The 27076-nt window shown below is 41.0% G+C and overlaps 1 protein-coding gene across 3 annotated transcripts in view; it reads left to right on the forward strand.

Moving 5' to 3' along the window:
* Nucleotides 1–27076, forward strand: part of gria4b (glutamate receptor, ionotropic, AMPA 4b) — a 138770-nt gene that overhangs the window by 49065 nt on the left and 62629 nt on the right. For all 3 annotated transcript variants that reach the window (XM_073479216.1, XM_073479217.1, XM_073479218.1), the window contains exon 3: nucleotides 19636–19875. In XM_073479216.1, coding sequence (XP_073335317.1) covers nucleotides 19636–19875 — 240 coding nt within the window. The remainder of the gene's footprint in view (nucleotides 1–19635; nucleotides 19876–27076) is intronic.

The raw sequence follows: 27076 nt of genomic DNA on the forward strand, positions 1-27076 counted from the left end.
TGCCGTATTAGCTATGAGCAGCTCCTGTTTGCAACAGTGCACATGGATGTACAGAAAACTGTCACTGGATTACTTTGATACTGAAGAAAACTTAAAAACGTGATGATTCTCAGCCAAGTTCTGGATTATAATGAGCTTATTTCTTCTATGATTTCTAAACAAAATTAATGGGTGGTTAATTAGCGATAGACATTGAGATAATTACATCCTCGGGAAGTGTATGTCACACTGAATCTAAAAATATGTCCAACATGTCTGTGTGTTCGGATGTGACTGACTTATGACTCAGACGAGAACAAGTTCTGATGCAAATTGCAGCTTGTCTCTCCTTCCTGACAGTTTGTCAACCTCTTGATTGTGGATGTCCCATAAAGACGAGTTCATCTTGGTAATTTCTGTAACTTCTGAGATTTCATACAATATAAAAATGATGCAGTTATCTTTTAATAACAAGAGCATACAGTAAACAATGGACACAATTAAACACTATCTCTCAAAGACATATTGCTGTGTATTGTTTGAGTATTAAATATTTCATATCAACATTTTTCATGAAAACAAAAGCAAAACAACACTATTTAAAATGTCCTTTAAATAAATGATCATTCAGTTATTCACAGTGTTATAGAAAGTATTCAAAAGTCATACTTGAGTAAAAGTAAAGATATTGTGTTTAAATTTTACTTTGGTTAAAGTGAGAGTCACCAATCTATATAGTACTTGAGTAAAAGTTTTAAAGTATCTGACATTAAATGTCATTAAAAGGATCAAAAGTACAAGTAAAAGTAAATTATACATATATTTGGATAGGCTGCAGCATGTCATCTGCAAAGTAACTAGTAACTAAAGTTATAAAATAAATGTAGTGGAGTAAAAAGTACAATATTTGCAGTGAGTGGAAGTATAAAGTAGCAGAAAATGGGAGGTAAAACCATTTTAAAACTGTACTTAAGTACTATACTTGAGTAAATGTACTTAGTTACTTCCATCAGTGGAAATGCTAACAGAAGACGACAACAAAAAAACAAAACACTTCCCTTAGTTTATTTTTTACATTATCATCATTTATCCGTGTTTTGAACGTGGAAAGTAACTAAGTATATCTACTCAAGTACTGTACCAGTACAATTTCTTTACTGCTTTACTGAAGTGTTTCCATTTTATGTAACTTTAAACTTCCATTACACTCCATCAGGGGTAAATACTGTACTTTTTACTCCACTACATTGTCGGACAGCTTTAGTTCCTAGTTACTTTTCAGATTACCTTTCATCTCCAGATGTGTTGATGTTGAATGTTTGTGATCAACTGTAAGAAGTACCCCAAAAGTCACACTCCAGTAATGTGACAATACATCCATTAAGACAGTGTTGGTATTTGCTTGTACTGTAATGAAGGATTAAATAAAGGTGTGTTTTGCTGTGTATGTCTGAGCAGTAGACTCTACGGCAGCTGCTGTTGTCACTGCTGATGTCTGTATTGGATGAACCTTGAGTTTATTGGGCAAGTCACCTGTGGAGCAGAGAAATGTCCAGCAGCTGCTGTAAATCAGGCTATACTGATATGAAGCAGCGGCAGCAGCGGTGAGCGTCAGGGGGGCCATACTGCAGCTTATTGGTTTTCTCCCTGACATGCTCACATGTGGGTATTTATGTGTGTCACACTGAGTGTGTATGTGTGCCTCCCAGCTTCATGTGAGGTTTGGACCCATTAAGGCTGATAAAGCAGCAGCGTATTTCACATCATGAGAACACTGCGTCTGTATTCATAGAAGCGTGTGAAGAAACGGGCTGTAAATAAGACACACGGCCTTTGTTTTGTTTAATACTCCGAGGTTATGAGAGAGGAAAAGAAGAGCTAATGAAATATATAAATAAAGACTTAACAGGAGGAGGGCGGTAGGAAAAAAGGAGAAGTTTACTTCCACTGTGTGAAACAATAAACGATGGCCTTTAGTGATGGATGAACCTTAAAATGGCGACGCTCCCAAAAATACGTGACCTTTTCTCAGCGATCCGAACTCGACCCTCATCGGCATTTAACTCAGTGTGTAAAATGTTATTACCACAGTCCTAAACCGCAGGAAATAGGGCCAAAAACTCCTCCTTAAAGGGGCAATCTGTAAGATATGACCAGAATTTGAGTTTAAAATATCCAAAAAAGGAACTAATTATCATGTTTAGAATGGAAAAAAAACAGTGTTGACGTTATAAAGATGTCTATGTATTGTGCTGCAGAGATGTCTACTAAAGTTAGCATGCTAACCAGCTAGCCACTGCCCCGCCGGTCTCATAATAATATTGTGTACCATAAGAGGCCATAGTGTGGTGTATGCCAAGACTGCTAGCTTTCAGAATCCCCTTTAGCTTTTAGTGTAATAAATTAACAAAATAAACCCACAAAATGTGAAGAAATGAAATACTCTTATATCTATTTTCCTTAATAGACAGAATAATACAACTGTACACCTTATGAATTCAAGTTTCTCTCTTCTACCGAACTAAGACAAGTGTATGCTGCAGTCTTGATTTGTCTTTCCACACTCACCTTCGGTTTTCGCCTGTCAAATCTTCTCGTCCCCAGAATCATGGTCCTGATCGGAGCTGCTGTAAATCACCTCCATACTGTCCATTCCCTGTCTGTCGGTCAGAGACTGTGTTTTGTCCCAGTCCGAACCCTGTCGCCTGTGGTGACTCCCTCCATGAAACTCAAGGGCGACTAGCTTTAGCTCTAGCGGCTAACTAGAGCTATCAGTAGCCACAGCCAAGGATAGCAAACAAAGAGCAACAGTTGAAGGTTACACTTGAGATATGCTGCCCCCTATTTTTTGGAGCATATTTTACAAGATAAGGCTGATAAAAGTCTTCCAGACAATTTAAACTTATATTCATTGAAAATATTCATATTAAACATGCTGTACAACTTCTAATGTGGAAGTAATGCACATGTTTGCACAAGCAGTTATTTGATGCTTCATCTGACAGTTATGCATCTTCCTCAGTTAGTTTGTGTGAAGGCTCTGTGGGACACCAGCTCATGGCGCAGCACATAATAGTCTGCTTTTCACACTTTGTCAATATTTGGCAGCCATCTGTCTATCAAACTCTCCTCCGCTGTGGCTTCCTCTTCTTAGAAAAAAAAAAAATGAGTCAGCTTACTCTGACAGCATGTTAATTCAGTGAGTGCAGAAATTAAAATTCCCCTGTACTCAACATCTCCTCAACTCCATCAACAAAAACATCTTCACTGTTTTTGGTTCACTCTCGGTGCTCTCATAGTGCCATTTGGCAACTTGCTGGTGAACATAGTGAAGAGTAAAGAGGCAGATGTTTCCCTTAGGAGCTGGTGGAGACCAAAATCAGAGCTAAAAGAGAGTGAATATTAAAAAAAGACACGTATGCGAGCCGCGCTCGTTAACATGGACGCTAAGATGAAAAGCAAGACTTTCCACCACGCATAGCCCGTTAGCCTGTAATAGACGATAATAGACAGATGGTCCAATCACCTGCCAAGTATTTTTTGAAAGTGCCTGCCCTTCAGCGAGCATTTTCCAAGGATGACTTGCCAGATTGTCTTGTGCAACAAACCATCTGGCGCTTAGAACAGGTTGAAACAAGTTTGCCATATCAACTGGATAGAAGAGTTGATGATGAGACGTGTTCACGTCTTGTTTTCACGGCCAAAAGAACAGTTCGGTAGGTTTAAAGAAGGTTCTTCTGTTGGCGCTCTTATTGTCGGTGTGGGTAGATCATCTTTAGTGTTTACTGGATGAGATGGTTGTTGTGCACTGTGTGTTACTGCTTTGGTTAATTCAGAGACATGTCTATTAATCATTGTGTTTATTTGATATATTCTACGTTTCAGTGTTTTTTATTACTGTTGTTTTATATATCCTTCCTGCTCCCGTTTATTATTTATTGATTTGTTGTTATTTAATTTTTTTCTCTGTCATTTCACTGCTCTTATTGTTGTATATCATTATGCCAGACATGTTTGCTAGTTGCTTTTATTGTATTGAACTTTTTGCTCTCATTTGGGCTTAATATATTCTTTATTGATATTACAGGGTTTTGTTACCATATCTGTAACTTTCCAGCCCGTATGAATGTGAATCCAGAACATTGCTGTAAAAGAGGGTAATGATCGGTTAGTTTTCCCTGAATAAAACACTGATTGAATGAATGAATTTACCAAGTGTGGCAACATTTTAAATGGCCTTTAAAGGAAACTATGTTTTATCTTATCCTGGCTCGATAACTTTGTTCTCATATGACCAGTCAGGGTGTTTTTTTATTTATTTCTTATTGAGAGTATACAGCGTACAGCTCATGTCACCATCCATAGCTTCAAGCTAATTCACATCCATAAGTCCTGCGGCAGTTCAGACAAAGTGAAAGTGAAACGTTAAAATCATCATCCAAACTGTCGGATACACTTCATTAAATAAGCGACAGTGTGACTGACCTCATCCTCTTTATGTGCTGTTTGCTACGCAAGTCATATAAGTGGTTATGGAACGGACGCCATAAAAGAAGTGGTGCTGATATTATTATTGATTTTCTTTCACATTCACAAGAACATAATGCACTGAAGGAGAATCCTGGGCACTGCTGGGGCTGCCACGAGCTCAGTCGCTGGGCCAAAATGGCGTCCAGAGCTCCGGACCACTATGTAGTTTTGTATTTCTTCCACATTCTCCCTCTGTAACTTTATATTGACTCTTTTCCTCGGCTGTATCCCTGTTTCTGCCACATGCTGTGTTTGTCGCCCCGGCTGTGATGTGATGACACATCAGCTTGACCAATCTTTATCAACAGAGCTGCCGGCAACCCCTGAAAGTACCAGGAGCTCGGATTTAGTCTCACCCACCGAGCAGTCTTGTCCCCTTGTCAGAAATAAAAGCTGAACCAATGACTGTAGGCCTTTCTTCACAGAAGATATTTCAACTTGTCATGGTGGGAAAAAGCACAAGTGTTACTAATCACATTAACGACGGCTCTGTTCTGTTAAAGTAAGCCATGAGAGTGTGACAGCGAGCCAGCGTGCACAGTAAACCAAAGCAACTAAATGGAATTCAGCCATCATTAATTTTATGACTCACTCCTGCGTTGCTCTTCCTCCTCTGACATGTTAAAATATCGTCCATGCCTGTCACGTTATGGGGCTATAATGTCATTTAGCGGCGACGCTCGCTTGCTCATTTCACCCCGCGCTTCACAAGGGAAGGTATTTCACACCGCAGCCTCACTTTCTCCATCACTTCTTCCTCCACTGGAGCTAAAATCTTAGCAGGAAGCCCGGCCAGTTTGATTGGCTGTTATCCATTATCTCCCGATAACTTCCCCTCTCCCTCCTTCTCTCTGCCTCTCTTTGGCTCATGTTTTATGGATGCTAAGTGGCAAAGGATTTACGAGGAGTTTACTTCACTCATCCCTTGGTGGTTGCACTTAAAATATTCACAGTTTGGAGCGTTTTGTGCCTCTTGACGATCCCTCTGAGGAGCTCTGATACATTATTAGCTGTTATATTTGTTGTTGTTTTTTTATGTTTTTTGATTCGGAAATCAAATGTGTGTTTTACCCCCCTGGTTTCATAAAAGTGTGGCTAGTACGGAGGGTCATGGGGCCATCACATAGCTGTATTTTATCCATCTGTCATATGTTTTTTTTTTCCCCCACATGGGCGACAGCAGCACAGGAAGCAGGAGTCCACCGGCTGCAGAATGCACTTAGCGAAATTGTGCAGCTCCAGTTCTGTCTCTCAATGTGTGATTTTATGCGCATTTTGCCGATATTTAGGGCGGACAGCTTCTGATATGATGGATGTGATGCAGTTTGTTTGATTACATTTGTTTACTGCAGGCTTGTAATGAGACTTTCTGAATACATAGATTCCACGAAGTCATACATAAATATGTTTTGCTATTTGTTTGTTTGCTCGCTATGCAGCTTTGTGTTTGACCTGTAATAGGAGGTTTGTCCTTCATGATTGGATAAATAAAAAAGGTTTTCACTGGATTAAAAGATTTGAATGTATTTTATAAGATCAAGTTCTGGTGGACTCAGTGTTTTAACTCTCTACACCCCTGTAGATTTATAGAGAACCCTCACCTGAATGAGCATTTTCAATCCAAACAAACAGCTCTATCTCAAAAACAGGAAGAGACTGACAATCAGAAGTTGTTGTTATTGTGAAGCACACACTCAGACAAAACAACAGAAAGCTGTAAAATGGTTGTAAATAGCAGTGAAGAAATGCATCTCAGGCTTCCTGAACGACAAGGAAGACAACTTCAGAGCAATTTAACTGAAATGGGATTCGCAAGAATTCACCCCGTTTGCACTCCGACAACAAAATAGATCCTTCACGGAGAAATGTCCCTCACTTCAACCCACACAGCAACGTTATAAAAACAAGCAACAGCAGGTTGGAAGTATTTGGTGTTTTTGGCGATTCATATGCGGAAAAGTTGCCACATCTCGGTCAATCCACTCCACGAGACTTCGGCACACTCACAATTTCTTTGGTGCTTTCCATTGTTGCGTCAAGACGGTTAAAGGGTAACTCCACCAATTTTACACATTAAAGTGTGTTAGCAGACTAAAATTGGACGAGTTACCCTTCAAGGCTCGACACTCTGCGTTTAACCAGCGTCCTCCGTGTACGCTTACAGAAACCCACACATAAATACAAGTCGACCGCTAATTCTAGTAGCATTCAGCCTCAGCCTGATGGTATGACAGGGCGGAGGGTGGGGGGAGGAGGGGCGGTGTGTAAACGCTGTGCGGAGCAGAGCTTCATGTCTCCTCCCTGCCGCCCTGCACCACCACTCTTTAACCCAGGGCATGGTGGGAGACGGAGTCAAGCAGACAGAACACGGCGCTGCACGGTTCATGCGTGTGCTCATGTGTACATGTGTGTTTAAGGGGAGTGTGTGTAGTGAGACATGGTTTGTCAGTGGCACTCATGCATTATGTGGGAATGTGCTGCAATGGTGTCCAGTGGGACTCTCCCTCCCTCTCTCCCTCCCTCTCTCCCTCCCTCTCTCTCTCTCTCTCTCGCTCTCTTTCTCTCTTTGTGTGTGTCTGATGCCAAAGGAAAAGTCATGCGCACAAATGCGTACATGCATGCAACATGCACTTGAATGCACAAAAGCACATGGTACAAGTGCTTTATTCAATCTGACACACACACACACACACACACACACAGGACATGAAGGAGGCAGCAGTATGTTGTTAGTTGCCAGGTTTAACTGATTCAAGCAGACGGCAGACACACAGACGCCGTGTGAATGTGTTGTATCGTTTCATCATTTTTTAAATACTCTACATGTTCGTGTTACCTGCGAGCGAAACACGATCCTGATTCTCTCTGCAGTCAGTTGATGAAAGCTGTTCCAGCTCTGTTCTCTTTCTGTCTCTGCAGAAGGAGGTTATGTTTCCGTCCCAGTGGTCGGTTCGGTTTGTTTGTTGTTCGCAGGATATTTGGGGGGACCGAGAAACAACATCAGCATGGTTTTGTTGCAGATACTGAATTTTTTTTAATGGGGTCTCTACACAACCTCTCAGTATTTTACTTTACTGCTTTACTCGTACGTGTTTAGATGCAGTTATAAAACATATTTAAACATTTTGTATTATGAAAATGACACATTTTGTGGACTGTGCAGCATTAGTTGGGGTTTGTGATGGTTTCTTGTGAGGTTGTAAAAAATCATGATGGTGTTAGCTTAGTTTGCGTTCTAGTCTTCATGTCGTTGCTCTAAATTATGAACATATCGTTATAAATTCATGTAAATATTATGTATCTTTGTGTACTTTCTTCTACATATTAACACTTCTGGTGTTACAAACCCAGTAAATATGAGACGAGGGAACCAGAAGTGGAAAGATGCTAACTGATTTCTGGGTTTTTCATGTTTCACCTGAATTGCTGCTCGTGTTCCTCGTGTCATCCTGGTTTATACTCAATTTAGCTTTTGAATTCTTGCTTTTATTGCCTTTTGTCTTTTGGATTTAGCTCGGTTATTAAAGCTTGCTTTTTGGTTTCCACTATCTGCCTGCTTTGAGTCTTGTATTTGGGTCCTTTTGTTTTGGTAAAACCTGACAGTAATTTACTAATTAGCAGTCAGAACACAGTGGAAAATTGCCTTTTCAGAGATAAATTAAAAAACAATGAATACAAGACAAAAAATGTGTCTCATATTAAGTGCGATGAGATATTTCGACTGGAAATTAGACAAATATACTTGATAAAATGTGGGGGTTTTGCGGTGCGAAGCTGCAAAACATGTTTACACTGGAACACTTTCAGTTAAAGGTGATAAAGACGGGCTCTGTCGGTCACTGACTTTATTTGCCGTTACTGAAGTTTTCATTTGAGACAGTTTTGCTTTGCGGCTCGTCTACAGTGATTCTCCGCTTTGATTTCCAGCTTACACAATGGGAACCAGTTCAGCAAAGTAATTAACCTCTAAATAAGGGGAACGTTGGGTGAAGCCACTGTATTGTGTCTGACAGCACTCGTGTCAGTGGAGGTGTTGAGTTGAGAGCGGGGGATTGAGCGACTGCTTGCCGCTGTGATCATGTTCAAAATGGCTGCCTGCCCGACGTGAGTGCTGTGTTCGGTCGGTAAAATACTGATGGTTTCCTTTCATCTGGACTGCTCAGACAGAGGTCTGTATTGATTTTTAGCTCGTTGGAACCATTACGAACACAAAGGGGCTTCATTCTCGTCCTCTCCATCCCTTTTCATAAAAGACCTCCACTCATGTTGCTTGTTTCTTGAGTCGATGAAGATGTCTTGCTACTATTGTACTCCCTTCAAGAGCTGATTATGGTGGAAAATAGCTTCATAAATGGCTTTTTACAGTAATTCCAGCCACCTCATCGCACATGAAGAGTTTCCTAAACACAGTATTGGTGTCAACTTTATTTCACTCCGGTGTGACTTATTGTATGAAGTAAAGCTTTTCATAAATCTTAAATAAAGAGCCAAATAAGAGAAATAGTGCTGCGTTCAGCCAATGAAATACAATAAAGATATTCATATCAGCCAGCTGGCCAATGTAATAGGAACATCACGTCACATTGTCCAGGACAGCCCAATCAGTGAGTTGAAAATCAACAGCAAACAAAGGTCTGAAGTCTGGAGATTTACTCGGTTAGACGTCACGCGTCGCGTCGCATCTCTCAGGGATCAGTGAAAGACTCTTAAGTTCAGCTTTAAACAATAAAACTGGTGCTTGTTCCATTTTTTTCCTATTGTCAGCAAATTTCATATAAAGTTCAAAACCAACAATGTACTGATCTGCTAACAAGCATCATCTGTGTAAAGCCTGATATAGTCAACATCCTGCTGCTGGAAATTCTTACTGGAGCACCAAATGTGTATTAATCCGCAACTGAAACCTTTTTTTGACTCATATTTAAGATGCACATTGTATCTTAAGTACAGAAAGATGAACTTTGTATGAGGAAGTGAGTGGTGGTTTTGATTCAGGCTGTTGACAACAAAACTAAAATGACGAAGTGTTGACATTTTATTATTAAAAGGTCAAAGGTCAACTTCACTAACATCTGGCAAAAGATACAGAAGTAATCGCTGCCATACAACCAGACGATGCAGCAGCCTTATTCCTCCGGCTGTGAGACTCAACGATTCCCTCCACGCTCCTCCATATAAAACTGTTTTGTTTAGTTTTTTCCTTCTCTTTCTGGGATGTAGCTAAAAAGGACTCAACCTCAATTTTGTTTTGCAACCCTGGCGTTGTTAAATGATAAATGATTGTAACATTGCAACCTTGTAATGTTCTTCAAAGACAAAGACACTGTTCTGGCCATTATTCAACGCCGTAACTCAGGAGCAGAGGGGGGAGATTGCGACTATAGTGTGTTTCACAATTGATACTGACTTGGTGACCCTAGAGATCTTTTGTGCCGCTGGGTTGAAAATTTGTGCGAAGAGATGGTGTTTTAAAATGTGTAGCTTCTTTGCAGCAACATCCACATTTTATGCACCGTTGTCCGCCACTCCCAGCTCATTGGTTCTGCTGATTTTGAGTTTTGCTGTTAATACCTTCTTTTAAACTCCTTCTAAGTCTTTACTACACATATTATATGAGTCTGGACAGACTTGGTGGAGGCGTCCAACCATGAGGCGGTGATTCCAGCTCCATATGAGAGGCTGTTTCAGCCATAGCAATATTAAGTTAATGCGCTGTCTATATTATGTAGTACTTTTAATCTTCTAAATTTTATGTGGTGGTATTGCTTTAGTGATATAAATAATAGTTCAGCAGATGGATGTTTGAGAGGCTGGTCGATATTGAGCAGCTACAGGAGAAGAAATCCAGGAAGTGATAAATCATTCAGGATAATATGCTGTTATTATTCCACTTTTCAGCTGAAATGTCATTGATTTAAACAGGTTTGGCAAATGATTTGATATGCAAAGAATTTGCCATAAATTCAGCTGAATAACTCTGCCGCATCGGATGTTTGAGCTCTCAAACAAGTGGTAAATAATGGAGCTTTGTTCTGTGCAGCTGAGATCGATGTATCGACGGGGCAGAGGTCGGGGGCAGTCATCATCACACTGCTCTGTGCTGTGGGTGGGGTTCTGACACCTGGGGGACCTAGGGGAAAGTGTGTCACTGGCACTAGACCTTATCCAACCGTCCGCTGATTTACACAGAGCACTGATGACAAAGCAGTTTGGCGGCCTAAAGTCCTGCTTGTCAATAGGAGCAGACTGGAAAGCTTATCTTACCTTAGCGTTAGCCTAGCATGGCTTAGCCGAGCTCGAGGGGTTTGTTTAGTTGCAGATGATTCAGACAGAAGATGCACTCGAGCCAGATTCACTCACATGAGGTTTATTTTTTTGCTAGAAGAGATGATGTGAGCTGCTTTCAGACGACTGTTATGTAAAATGACAGGAGAGCTTCTGCTGCTCTGCTCTGTTAGTGTGTGACACGCTGAATGTCTGGCCCATTGATCAGAGTGAGCTGCAGTGAGTGTGTGTGTGCTCTGACCTGTTTGTGCAGTGGAGTGTGAGGCCAGCGGATGCTGTTTCAGGGTCACTGCTGGTGTGGGACTAAATGGACCAGTCCAGGAGGCCGGCCTGTCACTAGCGGCCGCCCACTCGCTGTCAGTACTACTGCTGTCACATCACTACTAGGTCATACCGAGCCGAGTCTGTTTGATACAGCTTGACTCTGATGGATTGCTGCTATTGGCCTCTGCTGTCTCTTTGCTCTGGAGCGATCCTTATCTGGATTTTCTGTGAATCTTTGTCCTAAAACACATGTGGAAAGTGTCACATCTCAGACTGAGTGAAAGTCACTGTGACATTTCTCTGAAATTGATTTTTTTTTAGGTGCAGAAAAATGGTTTGTCCCAGACGATAGGACCATCACTAACAGGCAGCGTGAAAGTAAAACTGAACAGTCAAACAAGTTATACAGTGAGGTGAATATTTAAACCAGTTTTTCTTATTAGATCCACCCAGGTGCACATGTTGATAATGCAAATCTTTCCAATATTTACAAAATATTCCCAGTCAACTTATTTCATGCATAGTTGTCATTTACACTCCGGACGCCGGGGACATGTCCTCACCACTTTTGGCCACTGACCAAGCTGCTGTATTTGATGAGTTTGGAAGAAGCATTGAATCATGGGAGTTGTTGTCCTCATTGTTAAACAGCCACCACTGCAGATGAAAATCTATCCGACGTGACATAACAGAAATGTTTACAGACGAGGTTATTCAGGTTTTTTTCAAGTTATGTTTGTCAGCTTCCTTCCTCGCTCTGACGTTTCATCCTGATGTTTTCCCTCGAGTTATAGGGGACCAAATGAAACTCGATTTTGTCCCTCTTACTTTTTAAAATCATTATTTGTTAAAAATGTTCTGAAATATAGCTTACACCAAGAAATGTTTACTAACACAACGACTGACTGAGATTCACTGGTGCTTTCTACAGTATATGTGTAATTGACATTGTCCTATTGACATGCTATCGAAGTTGTTTCTGTAATGCATGTGGATCTTATGCTGAGTATTTTCGTATTGTTGACTCTATAGTACCCTAAGCTTTGCCCTGTTGAGCTCCCAATCGCATTGTCCGAAGTTACATGTGTTTAAGGCGGTTTTAGACAATTTAAGACGAAGTCCTGACTGCCAAACTCTGAGCATAATCCAATTGTTTTTGCTCAAATAGAAGTGCTAGATCACATAATTAAGCACACTTTGTTAACCTGGAAAACACTGGCTTTCAAAATGTCCAACCCTAATCACAGCTTGGCTTCACTCACTGCTCATTTGTTCAAACTCAACTGGCAAAACACTTCAATCACCTGTCAGATCAGAGTTTTGAGAAATTGAGCTACAGTTTAAGGTGTTTGAACCATTGAGAAATGCTGTCAGAGCTCGGCATTTTACTTCCTCTATAAATTAAATTAATCTGTGCAGAAATAGTCTCGTAAAGTCTGCATCCAGTACCGATGCTCTGGTTTCCCAGAAGTTATGACCGTCACTAACAGGCAGCTTAACAGTATAATTGAAAAGTTAGATAAGTTATACAGTGAGTTAAATATTTAAAACAGTTTTTCCTATTACATCCACTCAGTTGCACACGTTTAATTATGCAAATCTTTCCAGTTTTTCAAAGAAATTTCCAGTCAGCTACTTTAATTTATTTATAAGAGGCACATTCAGAGCTTTGAATTGTACTTCCTGTATTGTTTAAAGACACAGTATGTAATGTCTGCTGCTAGAGGTCTTTTAATGAAAACAGTGAAAACAAAAGTAGTTTGATGACGTTGTGATGTCGCAGCCTGTTCTCACCAACCTGGTCAGTGGCCCTACACCTTTAATATTGACCCTGCAGCGTCATGTTGAAAGTGCCCTTCCAGTGCAGTAGTATAAATAGCGAGGACAGTCAGAATGGACGGGGTGGTTGGACGGGTCAAACACAGGACTATCCCCTCGGAGTCTGGAGTTTGGGTCCAACATGGGACCTAGTGTTTGAATTTTGTTTGAACCTAACCAAACTGCAACCTTTTGACAACATCAGGAGTAGTCCAAAATACATAATATGTCAAGAAGTAAAATGTTTGTCAGCAAGCTTTATTTTGAAAGTCTAACCAGTCGTTGCATATTACATATCACTGCAAACTTGACTGCAGAGCCCTTCACATGCTAAACTGACGCTAGAGGGGCAGGTGGAGTGGCATAGCTAAGCCTAAGGCCGCTGACCAAGCTGCTGTATTTGACACGCTGTGACTGAGAACATTGAATCATGGGAGTTGTTGTCTTCATTGCAGATGAAAATCCATCTGATGTGACTCAGGCAGAAATGGTCACAGACGAGGTTATTAAAGTTTTTCTCACGTTATGTTAGTCAACCTCATCTTGATGTTTTCCCTCAAGTTATAGGGGAGCAAATCAAACACTACATTACAGATTTTGGGTTTGAACATTTAGGATAATGTCAACACACAACTCAATAAAATATATAACCAAGGTCACGTCGTTTTTAGACGTTTTAATGCAGAAATGTTACATATTATATCCCCGATCTGCATATATAGTCTTATAAAGTCACTCCAGATTTCCATCAGTCTGCAGGTCAGTCTAAGCCCCTGCCTACAGTATATAAAAGTATTCTTGTGATAGTAAAACTACACAAACTGACAGAAATGTGTCCCAGGGAAAGATCCCATAATGGGCCAAGCTGTTAGCTGTTTATGGTGCTGATGGATTCCTCCTTCATTGCTGAGGCAATCTATTTTAATGAAATGGATCACACTCATCATCTGCCATTTGGCTTCTACTGAGGCTCCGAACTGTTCTGTCCACTGTGCCAGAGCTGCTCCGGGCAGGATGGTCTCATTGGCAGCTCCTGAATGTGTTTAAAATGTGACCTTGAAGGAATCCTTTGTCACACTCAGAGTTGGACTGAACTCACAGTGAGAAACTTTATGGGATATTCCAGCATCAGTGGTGCCCGTCTGTAACGCAGCCAATCGGACAGCTGCTGCAGGATTTACAAACCTTACGCTGATGTTTTTAATCATACTCTCCATTTTCTGCTACTCCGCTACAGTTCAGACGTAGATGTTATTCGATAGCTTTAGTTAATAGTTACTTTGCAGATTCAACTTAATAATACATACTACAATCAACAAATAAATCATGATGCATTACTAAATATAAGATAAGACTCTATTGATTCCTGGTGGGTAAATTCACAAGCTACACAGCAGTATATGGTTGATTTATACTTTAATGTCCTCTGAGAGGTCATTAGCGGTACAGTACAGAAGAGAATAGTTCAGACACATTTAAACACATCAGACAGACAAAAACAACAATCGCAAAGATCATCTGTAGCAGCCGTCATCCGTGTCGTCACAGTCCAGGCGGACATTTAAAGTGCGTGTCAACAATTATCATAAAAATGGAGTAGTAACCATTTATTTCACATCCCCTGGCCCATGTATTTCCCCAGACTCCAGATCACGCGGCCTGTTTAATTGAGTTACTGCCCTGGGAATAAATTAGTTTTTTGCTTGGATGATTCTAATCTCGGGGTTTGTAGACCTCCGACCAGAGGGGAGTGACTGGAATTCACTGGAAGTGGATGAGATGCATCCATGCAGACCAGGTTTAACATTGAAATGATGAACACATTAATGTATCAATAAGTATATTACAGTAATACACTATATGATGTCTGAGATGGGCCTTTCTGCATAATGACTACTTTGACTTTTTGAAGTGTACTTTAATTATATTTTAAAGCAAATCTTTTTTGTTTTTATTTAAGAACATTTTTTATATTTATAACCGATTACTTCTTTGGGTTTGCTACTTTTAATTATGTAAAACATCTGTCTTCTTCCACCTCTATCCTTTAATTACTCCACATAAACTGGAAATATATTAAGCTTCTTGTGTGCCAAAATGTACACAGGAAGTGTGTATACTGTATATATGATTTGTAAAATAAAAGACAAAAGACAAAACATTCCCTTTTAGGGGGCTGCAGTAGCTCAGTCCGCAGAGACTCGGGGCTTAGGGCTTGTTCATGACCAGCAGGATCAGTCAGTATGGAGTGTGGACCAAGGACATGAACTGTTGGCTGGAGAGGTGCCAGTTCACCTCCCGGGCACTGCCATGGTGCCCTTGAGCAGGGCACTGAAACCCTAGGTGCTTAGGGCACCTGATACTGGGCAGACCTCTCGCTCGGACAGCTCTCCTTACATTTATGGATGTCAATAGGTCCTGTTTGTGCACACGTGTGTTTTTTGGTCCAGTTTAAAGAGTTAAAAAAAAAACTAATGCCTTCTTTTTATTCTTCTAAAGCAAAGTGTTTTCAATTCTACATGAAAGCATCACTTCCAAAAAAATATATACATAAGTAACACTTAAGGAACATGACAAAGAAGGAAGTCAATGTGTACCCTTCAAAATAAAAGTCTGCACCTAGTCCAGCGAGGATTCTACAGGAGTTCCTCCGACACTGAGAGCAGCAAAATAAATAAATCAAACTAAAAGCTAATCTCATCATAAATTCTGTTGTTGCAATTGATTTTGCAAAACCCCATTCACTTGTAGATTGCAGTTTGCCCTTCAGTATTTGTGATATGAATGTGAATATGTGATTAATTCCTCTCAGTGTTATAATAATCCATTCTGTTGCTTTTGGGTTATTGCTCCTATTCGTCTGACCGTCTGTGTGACTGTCAGAGTGGCAGCAGTTGGATATTTAACATAAAAATTCAATCAACATATAACATGATGTGACATCTCATTATATGGCATGTTAGCAGTATTTGAAACACATTATTTATTTGGTGGTTTTTGTTATTGTTTTTGATTTATTGTCAGTTTGAGTTCAAAATAAGCAGATGAGTTAAACCCTTGTGATCTGAAACAAGCAGTAATTAGAGACAAACACAGCAGGGGGAGACAAAGTGTGAGCGAGGGTTTGATCTCAGACCAGCATGTTTCCTTACATGCATATTGATGTGTTGTTGTTCAAACTGGCATTTCTGTATCAAAGCAGCGAGAGAGAGAGAGAGAGAGTTTGTGGGCCGACATATAAGGATTCAGAGAGGTGTGTGTGTGTGTGTGTGTCATCCCATCCCTTGAGAGCACATCAGTGGGCTGTGTGGATGTTCCAACCTCTGGACTCCTTTCTTGGTTGACTGGACGCTCTCTCTACCTCGAATCCTGCGAGCCTTCATCCCTCAATACACACACACACACACACACACACACACACACACACACACACACACACACACATGCATACACACTAAGATACACACGCCCTTAATGTAGATTTGAGTGTGGTCTTTAGGGAGCAGGTGTGTCCATATGTGCAAATAACAGCATTTTTTTCTGCTCCAGCATACAGATCATCTCTGTAAATGACCTGTGCTCACACACAGACAAATGTATGTTTTATATTTATGTTTTGTGTGACAGCGCCCCCTATCTGTACGATAACCAGTCTGGATGCTGTTGTTTCCCTGCCTACATAGACAGAACCTCTGCTTTTAGCCAATCAAGTCATTACATTTTACTAACTGCATCTTAAAGCTGCAATATCTGATTTCTTTGGCGCCTTGTGGGCTGTGGAAACTAACTGTACACACTGACCTATGATCACTTTAACTGACATGACTGCAAACAGTTCCTTATTTACACATCCAACAGTTCTGGAGCAACATTATCACAGTGCTGGAAATTGTCCTTAAAAACAACTAGTGGTTCGACACGTACAACTGTTGAAACGCAGTCCTGAACAGTGGTCTCTGGCTTGGCGGCCTCCTCACCTACCGCCTCCAGACATGGAAGTCAGCTTATATACATGTAACATGGATGTGATATTACATACATATACGTATATTGTCGAAATGTTGAAAGAAAAACATTGTATTCTGGCAACTGGGCTGGAATTTTCCCTGCAGAGAAGGAAGACTGTTCAGTTTGTCATTTCACATTAGACAGATAGCTCAGAAGTCTTTTTCTAGTCATGTGCATTCATATTTGTAATAACATCTCCCCAGCCAACACTGAGACCGACTTTAAATGAGTCCTGACGCGTGTAAATGCAAACTTGAACTGCGATGTTACAACAAACCCCTCAACAGCAAAGCCCTGACTGCTGTTTATCCTGATAGTTCCCGGCACCTCCATGTACCTTAATTGTGAGTACAACAGAAGAAGCGTGGCTTTCCTCGCTCGGTCTCTCTCGTTGTGTTCTTGTTTGTCTCGCTGAGGGAGGAGGCTGCAGGCAGATCAGTGAAGACTCCTGCTCTCTCTCTCTCTCTCTCCGTGTCCCTACAGTAAAGTACTGCACTCTGCATGGAAACAACGGGTTTGTCAGTAAAGCAGCCCTCTTGTTTGCTTCCCCACCCCCCATTTTCCCCTTAACAAGAGGAACATCTTGAGCTCTTCCTTCACTTTTGCCTCCCGCTCTGATTCTCCTCGTACCCGGAAACTGGCAGAGGATGCTCATTATCTTCCCTTTCTCTCGTTGTGTGTAAAAAGTGGGCAATTAAAGTACGGCTCCTGTAGACAGCCAGACCTTTCTTTAATGAGGAGATCTCCTTAAGCAGCACACGCTTGTTTGTGCTGCGCCACTTTATGAAAATGCAAAGTTTCCATTTAATTCAAAGTCTGACCAATGAGACACGAGATGCAGGTTCAGCTTGTGCTGTTTTGATGTGATGAGGCAGCGCAGCGTGAGCGCGTTGTGTTTAGTTAATGGGGGAATACGTCCTCCAGAATATATCTACACACCAACGAGTGATTCAACGCGCCGCTCGGAGATGTTGGTACTGTTGTTGCCGTCTTAAATGAGGGAAGAGAACAGCCTTTGAGATGAAAGCATCAGAGGAAACGGATGCGTTTGGTTTTGATCTCTGTTTACTGCGTTCAGCGGTTCTCTTGAAAGGATTTAAAGTGGTAATCAGCGGGATAATGGTTTGTTAGTTTGTCTCCAGTCATGGTGCCAAGCATTCATTGCTGGGGTGATTTTTTGCACCGCGTCTCCCAGTCATCACTTGTCATTCAAAACAGCTCAGTTTTTTTGTTTTCAGCATCTGTTTTCAGGTGATTTTGTCAATTATGATGGCTATCTCTGCTCACGTTAGCAACCCAGCTCCTCTTCTGTTTATCTTTAAGTAAATCATTGCATCACATGTGAAGGCTTTGATTTCAGGGCATTGTGCTGAGATGTGTGTCATCTAAACAATGTGTTTCTCCGGGGATGAGCACCCATTGTGTGTAGTGTTGTTTTGCTCCTACTGTACACAATGGAATTATCATGGGAGAAATGTGCGTAATAAAATATAAGTCAACTGATTCACACACTCACAATGTCTTTGTTGTGGATGCTTGATTTGAGAATAATAGATGAAAATAAGAGAGACCAATAAAAACAGCCACAATGGCACTCAGTAGAGAGCATACCTCCGCCAAGGCCCAACAGTCCCCGTTACTTCAGTCAAACCTAATACAATATCAAACTCGATAGCCCTGTATCACTTAATTTTAAACGATTGATGGGCATTTTAAGCAAAAATGCTACTTGATAATCACTGATAACTATTGGACAGTCTCCCCCTGGATCTATTCTGGGCCGAGACCCATCCTCCATCCAAGTGTGGTGGATAACTGTTCAGTTTTTGTGTAATCCTGCTGCCAAAAAGTGACAACATAACCTCCGTAGCTGAGGTAATGAAAGTATTTTAACAATGCATCATGTTTAAAGCTGCACTTGATCTAAACACTAGATCAAATGACTGTGTGTAAGAGTAGAGGTCACCTGTAATGACAGACCCAGCTTGTTCTGCTGCCCCCAAGTGGCCAAAAATAGACGAATGTAGCTCTAAATTCAAATTGTGATGGCTGCCCAAACTGTTTCCCCTCGAGGGCCAAAACTGAAACTGGGCCACAGGCCAAAAGCAAACATATATTGTCTTGTATGTTTTGTATTGTCAAGATGCAAAGTGGTCCTAAGATCACAAGTTCCCTTAATTGAAGGAAAGTGTCAGTCACCTGTCGTGGTCAGATTATGAAAAAAAAAAAAAGACTTAGAAGGAATCCTTCATATTTAAAGAGCATTTTACACAGTGGTTTGTATAATTAATCAACGTAATTATTTCCCCCTTTTTTTGGCGAGCCATTTCAAACTTAATGGCGGGCCAACTTTGGCCCAGGGGCCCTACTTTGGGCAGCCTTGATTTAGATTAATTGATCTAATTAAAATGTTGGACCTGTGATGCCAGATGTTGAGCCAAACAGAGTCTCAAGCCACACACTCACCCAGAACAAAGAAAGACTTGAGCGCAGTGTGTTGGCAGGAACTGTTCGGGATTGAAAGCACAGGAGAAATGTGGATCACACTGACAATATAAATGGCTCTGAAGAAACAAAAGGTGTTTGTTTGTTCGTCTTGATGGAGCGAGGTGACTTTCTCAACCTTCTTCAAGATTCCTTTTTGGCTTCATCTGGCTGCTTTCATTGTATGTTTTAAGAATGCTTCACAACTCACAGAAGTTAATGTATTTTTTTTCCCTCTTCTTCCTTTTTTTTTGTTTTCTTCCCCAGTTTGCTCGCAGTACTCCCGCGGTGTCTTCGCCATCTTCGGCCTGTACGACAAGCGCTCCGTCCACACGTTGACATCTTTCTGCAGCGCCCTGCACATCTCCCTCATCACGCCCAGCTTCCCCACCGAGGGCGAGAGCCAGTTCACCCTGCAGCTCCGGCCGTCCATCAGGGGGGCTCTGCTGTCCCTCCTCGACCACTACGACTGGAACAAGTTTGTCTTCCTCTACGACACAGACCGAGGTGAGTGATGAGGATCCACTGCTTCTGTCTTTCCTATTGGAAGCTGAAAGTTAGAAATGTGTTCTTTATGGAAGCAGTGCTAGCATGTGTTCACTTAAATACATAAATTGACAATATCCACGTAAGAAATTTACATTTTTACATGTGAATTATGTTCATGTAGATTAGAATTTCCACATGCGGCAGCAAAACATGGCACATGAAACCGTGACAGTAACTACGCAGGGAGGTGTACAATCCGGGCCAAACTGCAGTAACTGCACTTGTGCTGTGTAATCTTGCATTTACTGCACTATACACTACGGACTCATTTTCAACATGGTCGGCTGGTAAGGCACTTTGTGGTTTCAGAGCTAAAAAGTACATTAAAATATGTTTGGGAAACCAGTTTTAGCAAGAAATAGGCCATGAAGTAACAGAATATTGATTTATATTATTCAGGCCCACACTGAATCTGTGCCTGCAGAATTTCAATGACACCTCGGCTGTTTTTTCCGCAGATTTTAAACGAATAGAGATGCTGCTTATAAAGCTCAGAACATTAACACATCTCCACCACCTTGTGTGTTGTCTAAATGATGTCAAAAATTAGATTTACTGCCGAGGACCCATTTGTCAACACAGATTAACTGCGAGGGATCAGGTGAATGAATTCTCCAGTGACTTTTACTCGGACTGAGCAGTGTTAGTCTGTGAAGCGCAGTACAAAAAATATTCATTTCAGCCTGCTGGAGGTCATTTTAGGTTGTTTTAATGTGTTATGTTCGCTTATCTTTCCTCTAAAACGATCTTTGTTATCTTAATATTGTCTATCACAAAAATGACACAAAAACACTCTGCTGAATCCCACAGATTGTCACACTGAATTACTGCTGAATACTTTAAAAGATCTGCAGAGTTTGGTGAGCTCTGTTTTTAATCAAAACACAAAATGGTGGCCATCTGGTGACAAACGTCGTTTTCTCACCTTTATTGAGCAAACAACATGCGCATTTGCTTTTGTCTGAGATACCGGTGCTCTAGTTCATTAAATTGTGGCAGTGAATGTTGTATATTTCACCTTTAACCAAACAGGTGGCAGATCAGAAGATGCTCATGAGATTTGTCAGCTGCTCTCAAACGTTGCATTAAGCTGCTGTTATTTGTCTTGCAAATACTGTCAGCGGGCAGGTTTATGTTATTTCTTTGTCCTAATGCCCCCTACATGACAAACCCAGCTGTGTGAGTGGACGTGCCTCTAAAATAATGGCTGTTTTTGTGTCCGCAACACGTCTTGGGGCCACTAAGTGATCGATATTGCAGTGCAGCTGCTGTTAGAAGTGTGGTGGATCGTGTTGGACGTCCTCTCTATCTGTCTCTTGGCTCCATTCCCCACCTCTCAGCCATGTGTGTGTTTCTTTCTTCTTTTCCCCCTTTCATATTTTCTGTCACCCACCCAATCTTTGCCCCCACCCCACCTACACCACCACCCCTCCCCACACACACACAGAGTCAATAGGTTTGTACTCACCCCCCGTGTCACATTTCCATTACAAGACAGAATGGATATGGGCCACTGCTTGGATCTCCACATCTCGCTTTCATACATTTTCCAGAAGGTAGTCATTCTGTCTCTCTGCTGCTGTGGGGGCTGCAGTGAACGAGCAGATTGGATGTAAGGGGGCTACAGAGAGAGGACCGTATCAGGACGGCCTCCCCTCAGAACAACTCATCCCCCCTTACTCTTCTTCTCTTATCTCAGGTCGTACACGCTTGACTGGGTAAAAAGCCTCCTCTCCTCTCAACAAAACCTGCCTGTATCTGATCAGGTGTTCCCCCAAAACACAACAAAAGGTCCTTGACGGGCTGAGGACACACAACCTGGCTTTTAGGTTGCTTGAAGCCTCAATTTCAATCCTCAAGATCAGAATTAGCCTGCAAGAGGAGTGCAGATGTTACGGTCAGATATTTCAAGACTTCAGTGTCTCAAAAAGCAAAAAATAGCAAGAAAATAGCAAGAGAACTGACATTTGCTGCATGTTGTCCCCCATCTCCTTTCCTGTCATGATCTCCAACTGTCCTGTCAAATGATAAAAGGCACAAAATACCCAAAATAAGAAGAAGAAAAGGAGGAAAAAACAGAACAGATGTGGTGGTAAAGGCTGACTGTTGTGTCGCCTAACATCCAAAAAGCTGCACTTGAACACACCACAAAGACATCAGCTCCTGTTTGTGCATTTTTTAACACCACTCTTGGTAATATATCTGCTTCTAATTGAGAACATGTCTGATAAAATCTGCAAATGTCACTGGCGAAAAGGCAAAAAATGAGAAGAAACCGTGCTTATTCCGTGCTGAACAGCCAATCAGAGTGATTCCTCTCACCAACGAGCAGCCGCCGATTCTACATGCTCAAGCGGCAAAAAAGCCTCCAACAAGGGTGCCCCGGACACTCACTGATGGCCCCGACAATGCCCGACAGCTGACCGTCGGCCTGGTTTGGCGATGGTGCTCACACCACTTTTGTCCACAGGGGCTGCCAGGATTAACAACAAATGAAAGTTCCTTACAGCTGCTTTCAGAAGCCTGAAAATAAAGCTGCACCTACAGTATATACTGCATATGATGTTTGGTTAATAACACAGTTGAATTCAAAGCTTTTAGATTTTGACAGTCTTGCAGTCTGAATCACACTTCAGCAGGGCTTCTGACTGTGTCTCAAAAGATGAACAGTTTACATCAATGTCAGGTTCAGCAAGCATAACTACTTTTCAGATGTTTATGGGCTTCCCAGTGCAGAGTTGAGACAGTCTGAGAGAGGAGTTCACTTCTCTTTTAGGAGATGTTGATTGTTTACGTCCTTGTTCGTACAACTGCAGGCAGAACAGACACCCAGGGAGGCCGGGCTGTGTTCACTTTGTCATCAAAGACAGGCTGAGACAGAATCTCACTTGTTACTACTGTGAGAAATACGAGGATTTAAGAGACATGTTCTTTGGAAAAATATATATATCCTGGGTTCATCCATCTCCACTGTCTCATCTATGTGGAGAGAAAAGTCAGTGTGCAGTATTAGCTGCAAAATATGTTGACTGTCGTCGGAGAAACAAGCTCTGCCCTAAATATTTCTAAGTGATTTAAAGTGTGTATGTTTGTGTAAAATGTAGTCGTTGCAATAATGCAACAATAAAGCTTATCTGAACCAGTGCTCGATAGAATATGAACATAATAAGAATGAGGCTGCTGTGAGGGCAGGGATTTATTTGAGGATAACAACAATAAAGTGTGAAAGTAATTTTCAACTCTGTGACCTGCTGCTACCCTACACAGACTGTTTACATGTCCTGCCTGGTGCACGGCCCTTTACTGTGAGCGAGTTTAACTTTACTAAGTCAGCAAACAACCTTGCCTCTATCCATGATTCTTCAGATTACTTCTTCAATGGTTTGGTGTCATGATCATTAATTTCTACATTTGCATCAGCAAAAGAACAATTAAGTTTACTAATTAGATACCAGGACCATAGATTTATATAGAAGAACTAGAAACCAGATGCAAAGGCGGCGCCCATTCAAACCAATGAGACCTGCTCGTCTGCTCATCTGAGTTGTGATGTCGCAGATTTTTAGATTTAGCTTTTCTCAGCTTATTGGAAGTTTTATAAATGTAAAACATCTGTGGATCAAAAATTCATAATAGAAAGAGATATAAATGACCTTGTTTGCAGGTCTTGATGTTCTGTCAACAGTTTTACAGATGTTTCTTTTATAATTTGTCGTAATTAAAGTAAAATATCATCTAGTTTTGTGTTAAGCTGCTCAGTGAACTACATCGTGTCCAACACCAACACCAACATGGCAAAAAGGTACTGAAAGAGATGAAAATCACAATAAATCTGGTCATATTGACAGTGTATAGTGTGTAGTCTTTACTATTACGTATTTTCACAGTTTTATGACAAAAAAATATCTTTTAAATTCACAGACTTAATATGTGTGATTCATGTTTTGTCTCTCTTAATTCACTATCATACAAAGTTTTACTGGAATAAGGTCCCATGGGGCAAACCGGAAGGGGGCGTGGCTTCCGCTCTCTATGACGCAGATGACGTATATGACCTGGCTAACTGTCGGGACTGTGTTGTTGTCATGGAAATATAAAGAACATTTTACCTACAGACAGGTAAAAAATGTCGCACCATTAAAGTGCAGCGAAAGCTCTGCATGTCATCAAACAAGCTGCTTTCCACATCAAAAGACTCCACGTCTAATTTCAAGAAGCACCTTGTAGTAAGTTTCTTTTGTCATGCTAATTATACTCGTTGTTTTGGCTAACTAGCTTAGCCGAACAGACCGAATCACCGTGACGTCGCGCTAACAACAACAGACACTTCCGGGTAGAAAATTATTAATTGCATTTTGGAGATATAAAAAATGGGCAAACTTGATTAATTCAGTTGCCATTTTTAGCCCTAACTGTAGTAAAACATGATGGTTGGACCTATCTGACGTTATTTCATGTGCTGTATTGCTTTGCTAGCATCTTATGATCTCCACACAACAGCTCATGACATTTTATGCTAATTGCTAGTTTGGTTAAACTCGAGCTGTCTGTGACCCAACAGGTAAATTAAATTAGTCCTCCAAGCTAACCATAGTGGAAATGTTGTTGTTAATGACATAGGAAAGCATTAAACATGCATTTTAGATTAATTAGACGTATACACTTTACACACAGACGGTAAAATTGTTACAAGCTAATGCGTCATGAAGGGGTTATTGTAAACAAACATTGTGATTCGGTCTGTTGCGGATATGTACCACAAATTAACCAGCGACTCGACTTAATAACTAATTAGTAATTAGCCACCTAGATTAGTTATCCTGTCTGTTAGAGAGCTGACTGCTGGCTTGTCAACATAAACATAAAAAAATTCCAATTCTTGCTTATTAGATATATCAAAATAAATGACAAAATACTGGTATAAGAAACTATATTTAACTAAAATACAAGTAATTTGTCAAGTACAAAAATACATTTCTATACAAACTGATGTTATTAAATTTTAGCCATTAGCAGCCTCAATGTGGTTTGGATTTTGTGGGGCCAGTTGTTGGAATAGTGACAGATGGGAGCTAATTCTTTATCATTCAAATAATGTCGTGTTTACTTATCTGTACTTTTAACTCCTAATGTTGCCCTGTGTTAATAGGCATCAAGCATAGATAGTTTCAGTGGTTAAAACTGTACTAATTAAAGAAATTGCTTACAATTTGCATCCCTACAAGTATTACAAAAGTAATGCAAAGTAGGCTATTTAGAATACGTTACAGATTACATTTTTAGCCATGTGTGCAGCAATCTGTAGTGGAGTACATTACAAAAGTAACCCTCCCTGTATCTGTCTGTCGGTGTAATAGTTAAATTCGGTGATTCTTTGTGTCTACATCACTGTTGTCACAACTGTCATGGACAGTAGTTTTTAATATACTTATTGAAACTTGAGAGTGAAGTCGGTAGAGCGAAGTGAACACTGGTGTAACCACAGCAGACTTCTCAAACAGAATCTGTGGGTTACGTTCAGATTAATTAGAAGAATGAAGTATTTGCTGAATTCGCTGGAGCCTGATTTCTTTTGAAAGTGACAGCTCTCCTGATGGCTCTGTCCATGGTGCTGAAATCAGCCAGCAGCAACTTATTTCAACTGACTGATCACTGTTGTTTGAGCTCTGCTGTTCTATGGAGGTTCCTGTCATCCTAACAGTGGGAAACACTATCTGTCAGCGATATGATATACTGGAACAACACAGCAGATATGAGAAACATGATGGCTCACCGTGGGGACTGTTGCCAGCTATGGTTGAATGAAATGTGCTGATGACCTGCAGTTGTATCAGTTAATGCTACATGAAAAAAGAGAGCGCTTTCTCCATCATGGATTTGTGGTTTTTTATCAACGTAGTATTTCAAGGCAGTTTTTCAGCCAGCCCAGTCACCAGGATATAATGTTACCAGTTAATATTTCTGCAAACCACAGATTGAAGGTTGATATTTATACCAAATGTGGCATAAAATGTCCACATTATATGCATGGTAGCCACCTTTTCATATTAGGAGGTAGAGGGGCTGGTTGTGATGTGACTACCATCCAACAAGGCAATTCACACCCCTGGATATTTTTGAGGACAACTGCATAGGGCTGCATGATGTGGTCAAAAAGGGATATTGCGATTATTTTGACAGATAATGCGATATAATTCATGATTGAGCTGCAGACATTTCCAGCTGTTTTTGTGGCAACAAAACCGTGTGTTTTTCAAGGAGACCTGGGGACATTTTCAGCTGTTTTTGAGGTGAACCAAACCAGCTATTTTTTTATGGGAAGTCAGACCATCTCCATCCATGATCATGGTGACCAAAACAGATAACTTTAGCCAAACCTTGAGGCGTTCCTTGTCCTAACCAAGTGCTTTTTCTGCGTAAACCAGAGTATAAGCACAGGGTTGTGAAAATTCGACCTAAACAAACATATAGTTACAACATAAAGAAACATTTATGCCAGTGATTGGGTTCTTTCAGTTGTTTCATTTCTCCTCCTCCATAGTTTGTCTTTCTTTATTAGTTTCTTATATTTCCTCCCTTTAGTTTCCCTTTTTCGTTTATTTTGCCCACCAGCTGTAGTTGATCTCTTGAAATCTGTTTTCCTGTCTGCCATAGCGTGAAAGCAAATTTCTGCAGCAGCATTTTTCACAGTCCTAAAAATCATGAGGTGTTCTATCGACAATGGCCTGGAAAGGCTAAATGAAGAATGGCTATTACTGTACGAGCTCAGGCACCATCCTTCAGATTATTATTATTATTATCTGTATTTCCTGTGGAGGTTTTTGTACTGCACTCTGTCCATGAAGTTGTTGTGTGAGTAAGAGTGTACTCAGCCAGTTCCTCTGAAGAGGCACGCTTGCATATTTCAAAACCTCAAATATGTCACGAGGTCTGCTGTCTTTGTTGGAGGGGATGAATGTGTGAGTGCACGTCAGCACTGCTGGCTGTACATGTACGTGTTGTGTGCGTGCGTGCGAGTGCTTTTGAGAAGGCTTTTGGGCGTGCAGGCTGCAGCACTTTGGCCTGAGGATTTTTTTCACACACAGGGCCGGGCATTCATCCAGTATTGACTATAATGTAGAATCAGCCCACGCATGGCTGAGCTCAGTCAATGAGCGCC

Source organism: Pagrus major, chromosome 13 (assembly GCF_040436345.1).
Source record: "Pagrus major chromosome 13, Pma_NU_1.0".
Classification (NCBI taxonomy): Eukaryota; Metazoa; Chordata; class Actinopteri; order Spariformes; family Sparidae; genus Pagrus; species Pagrus major.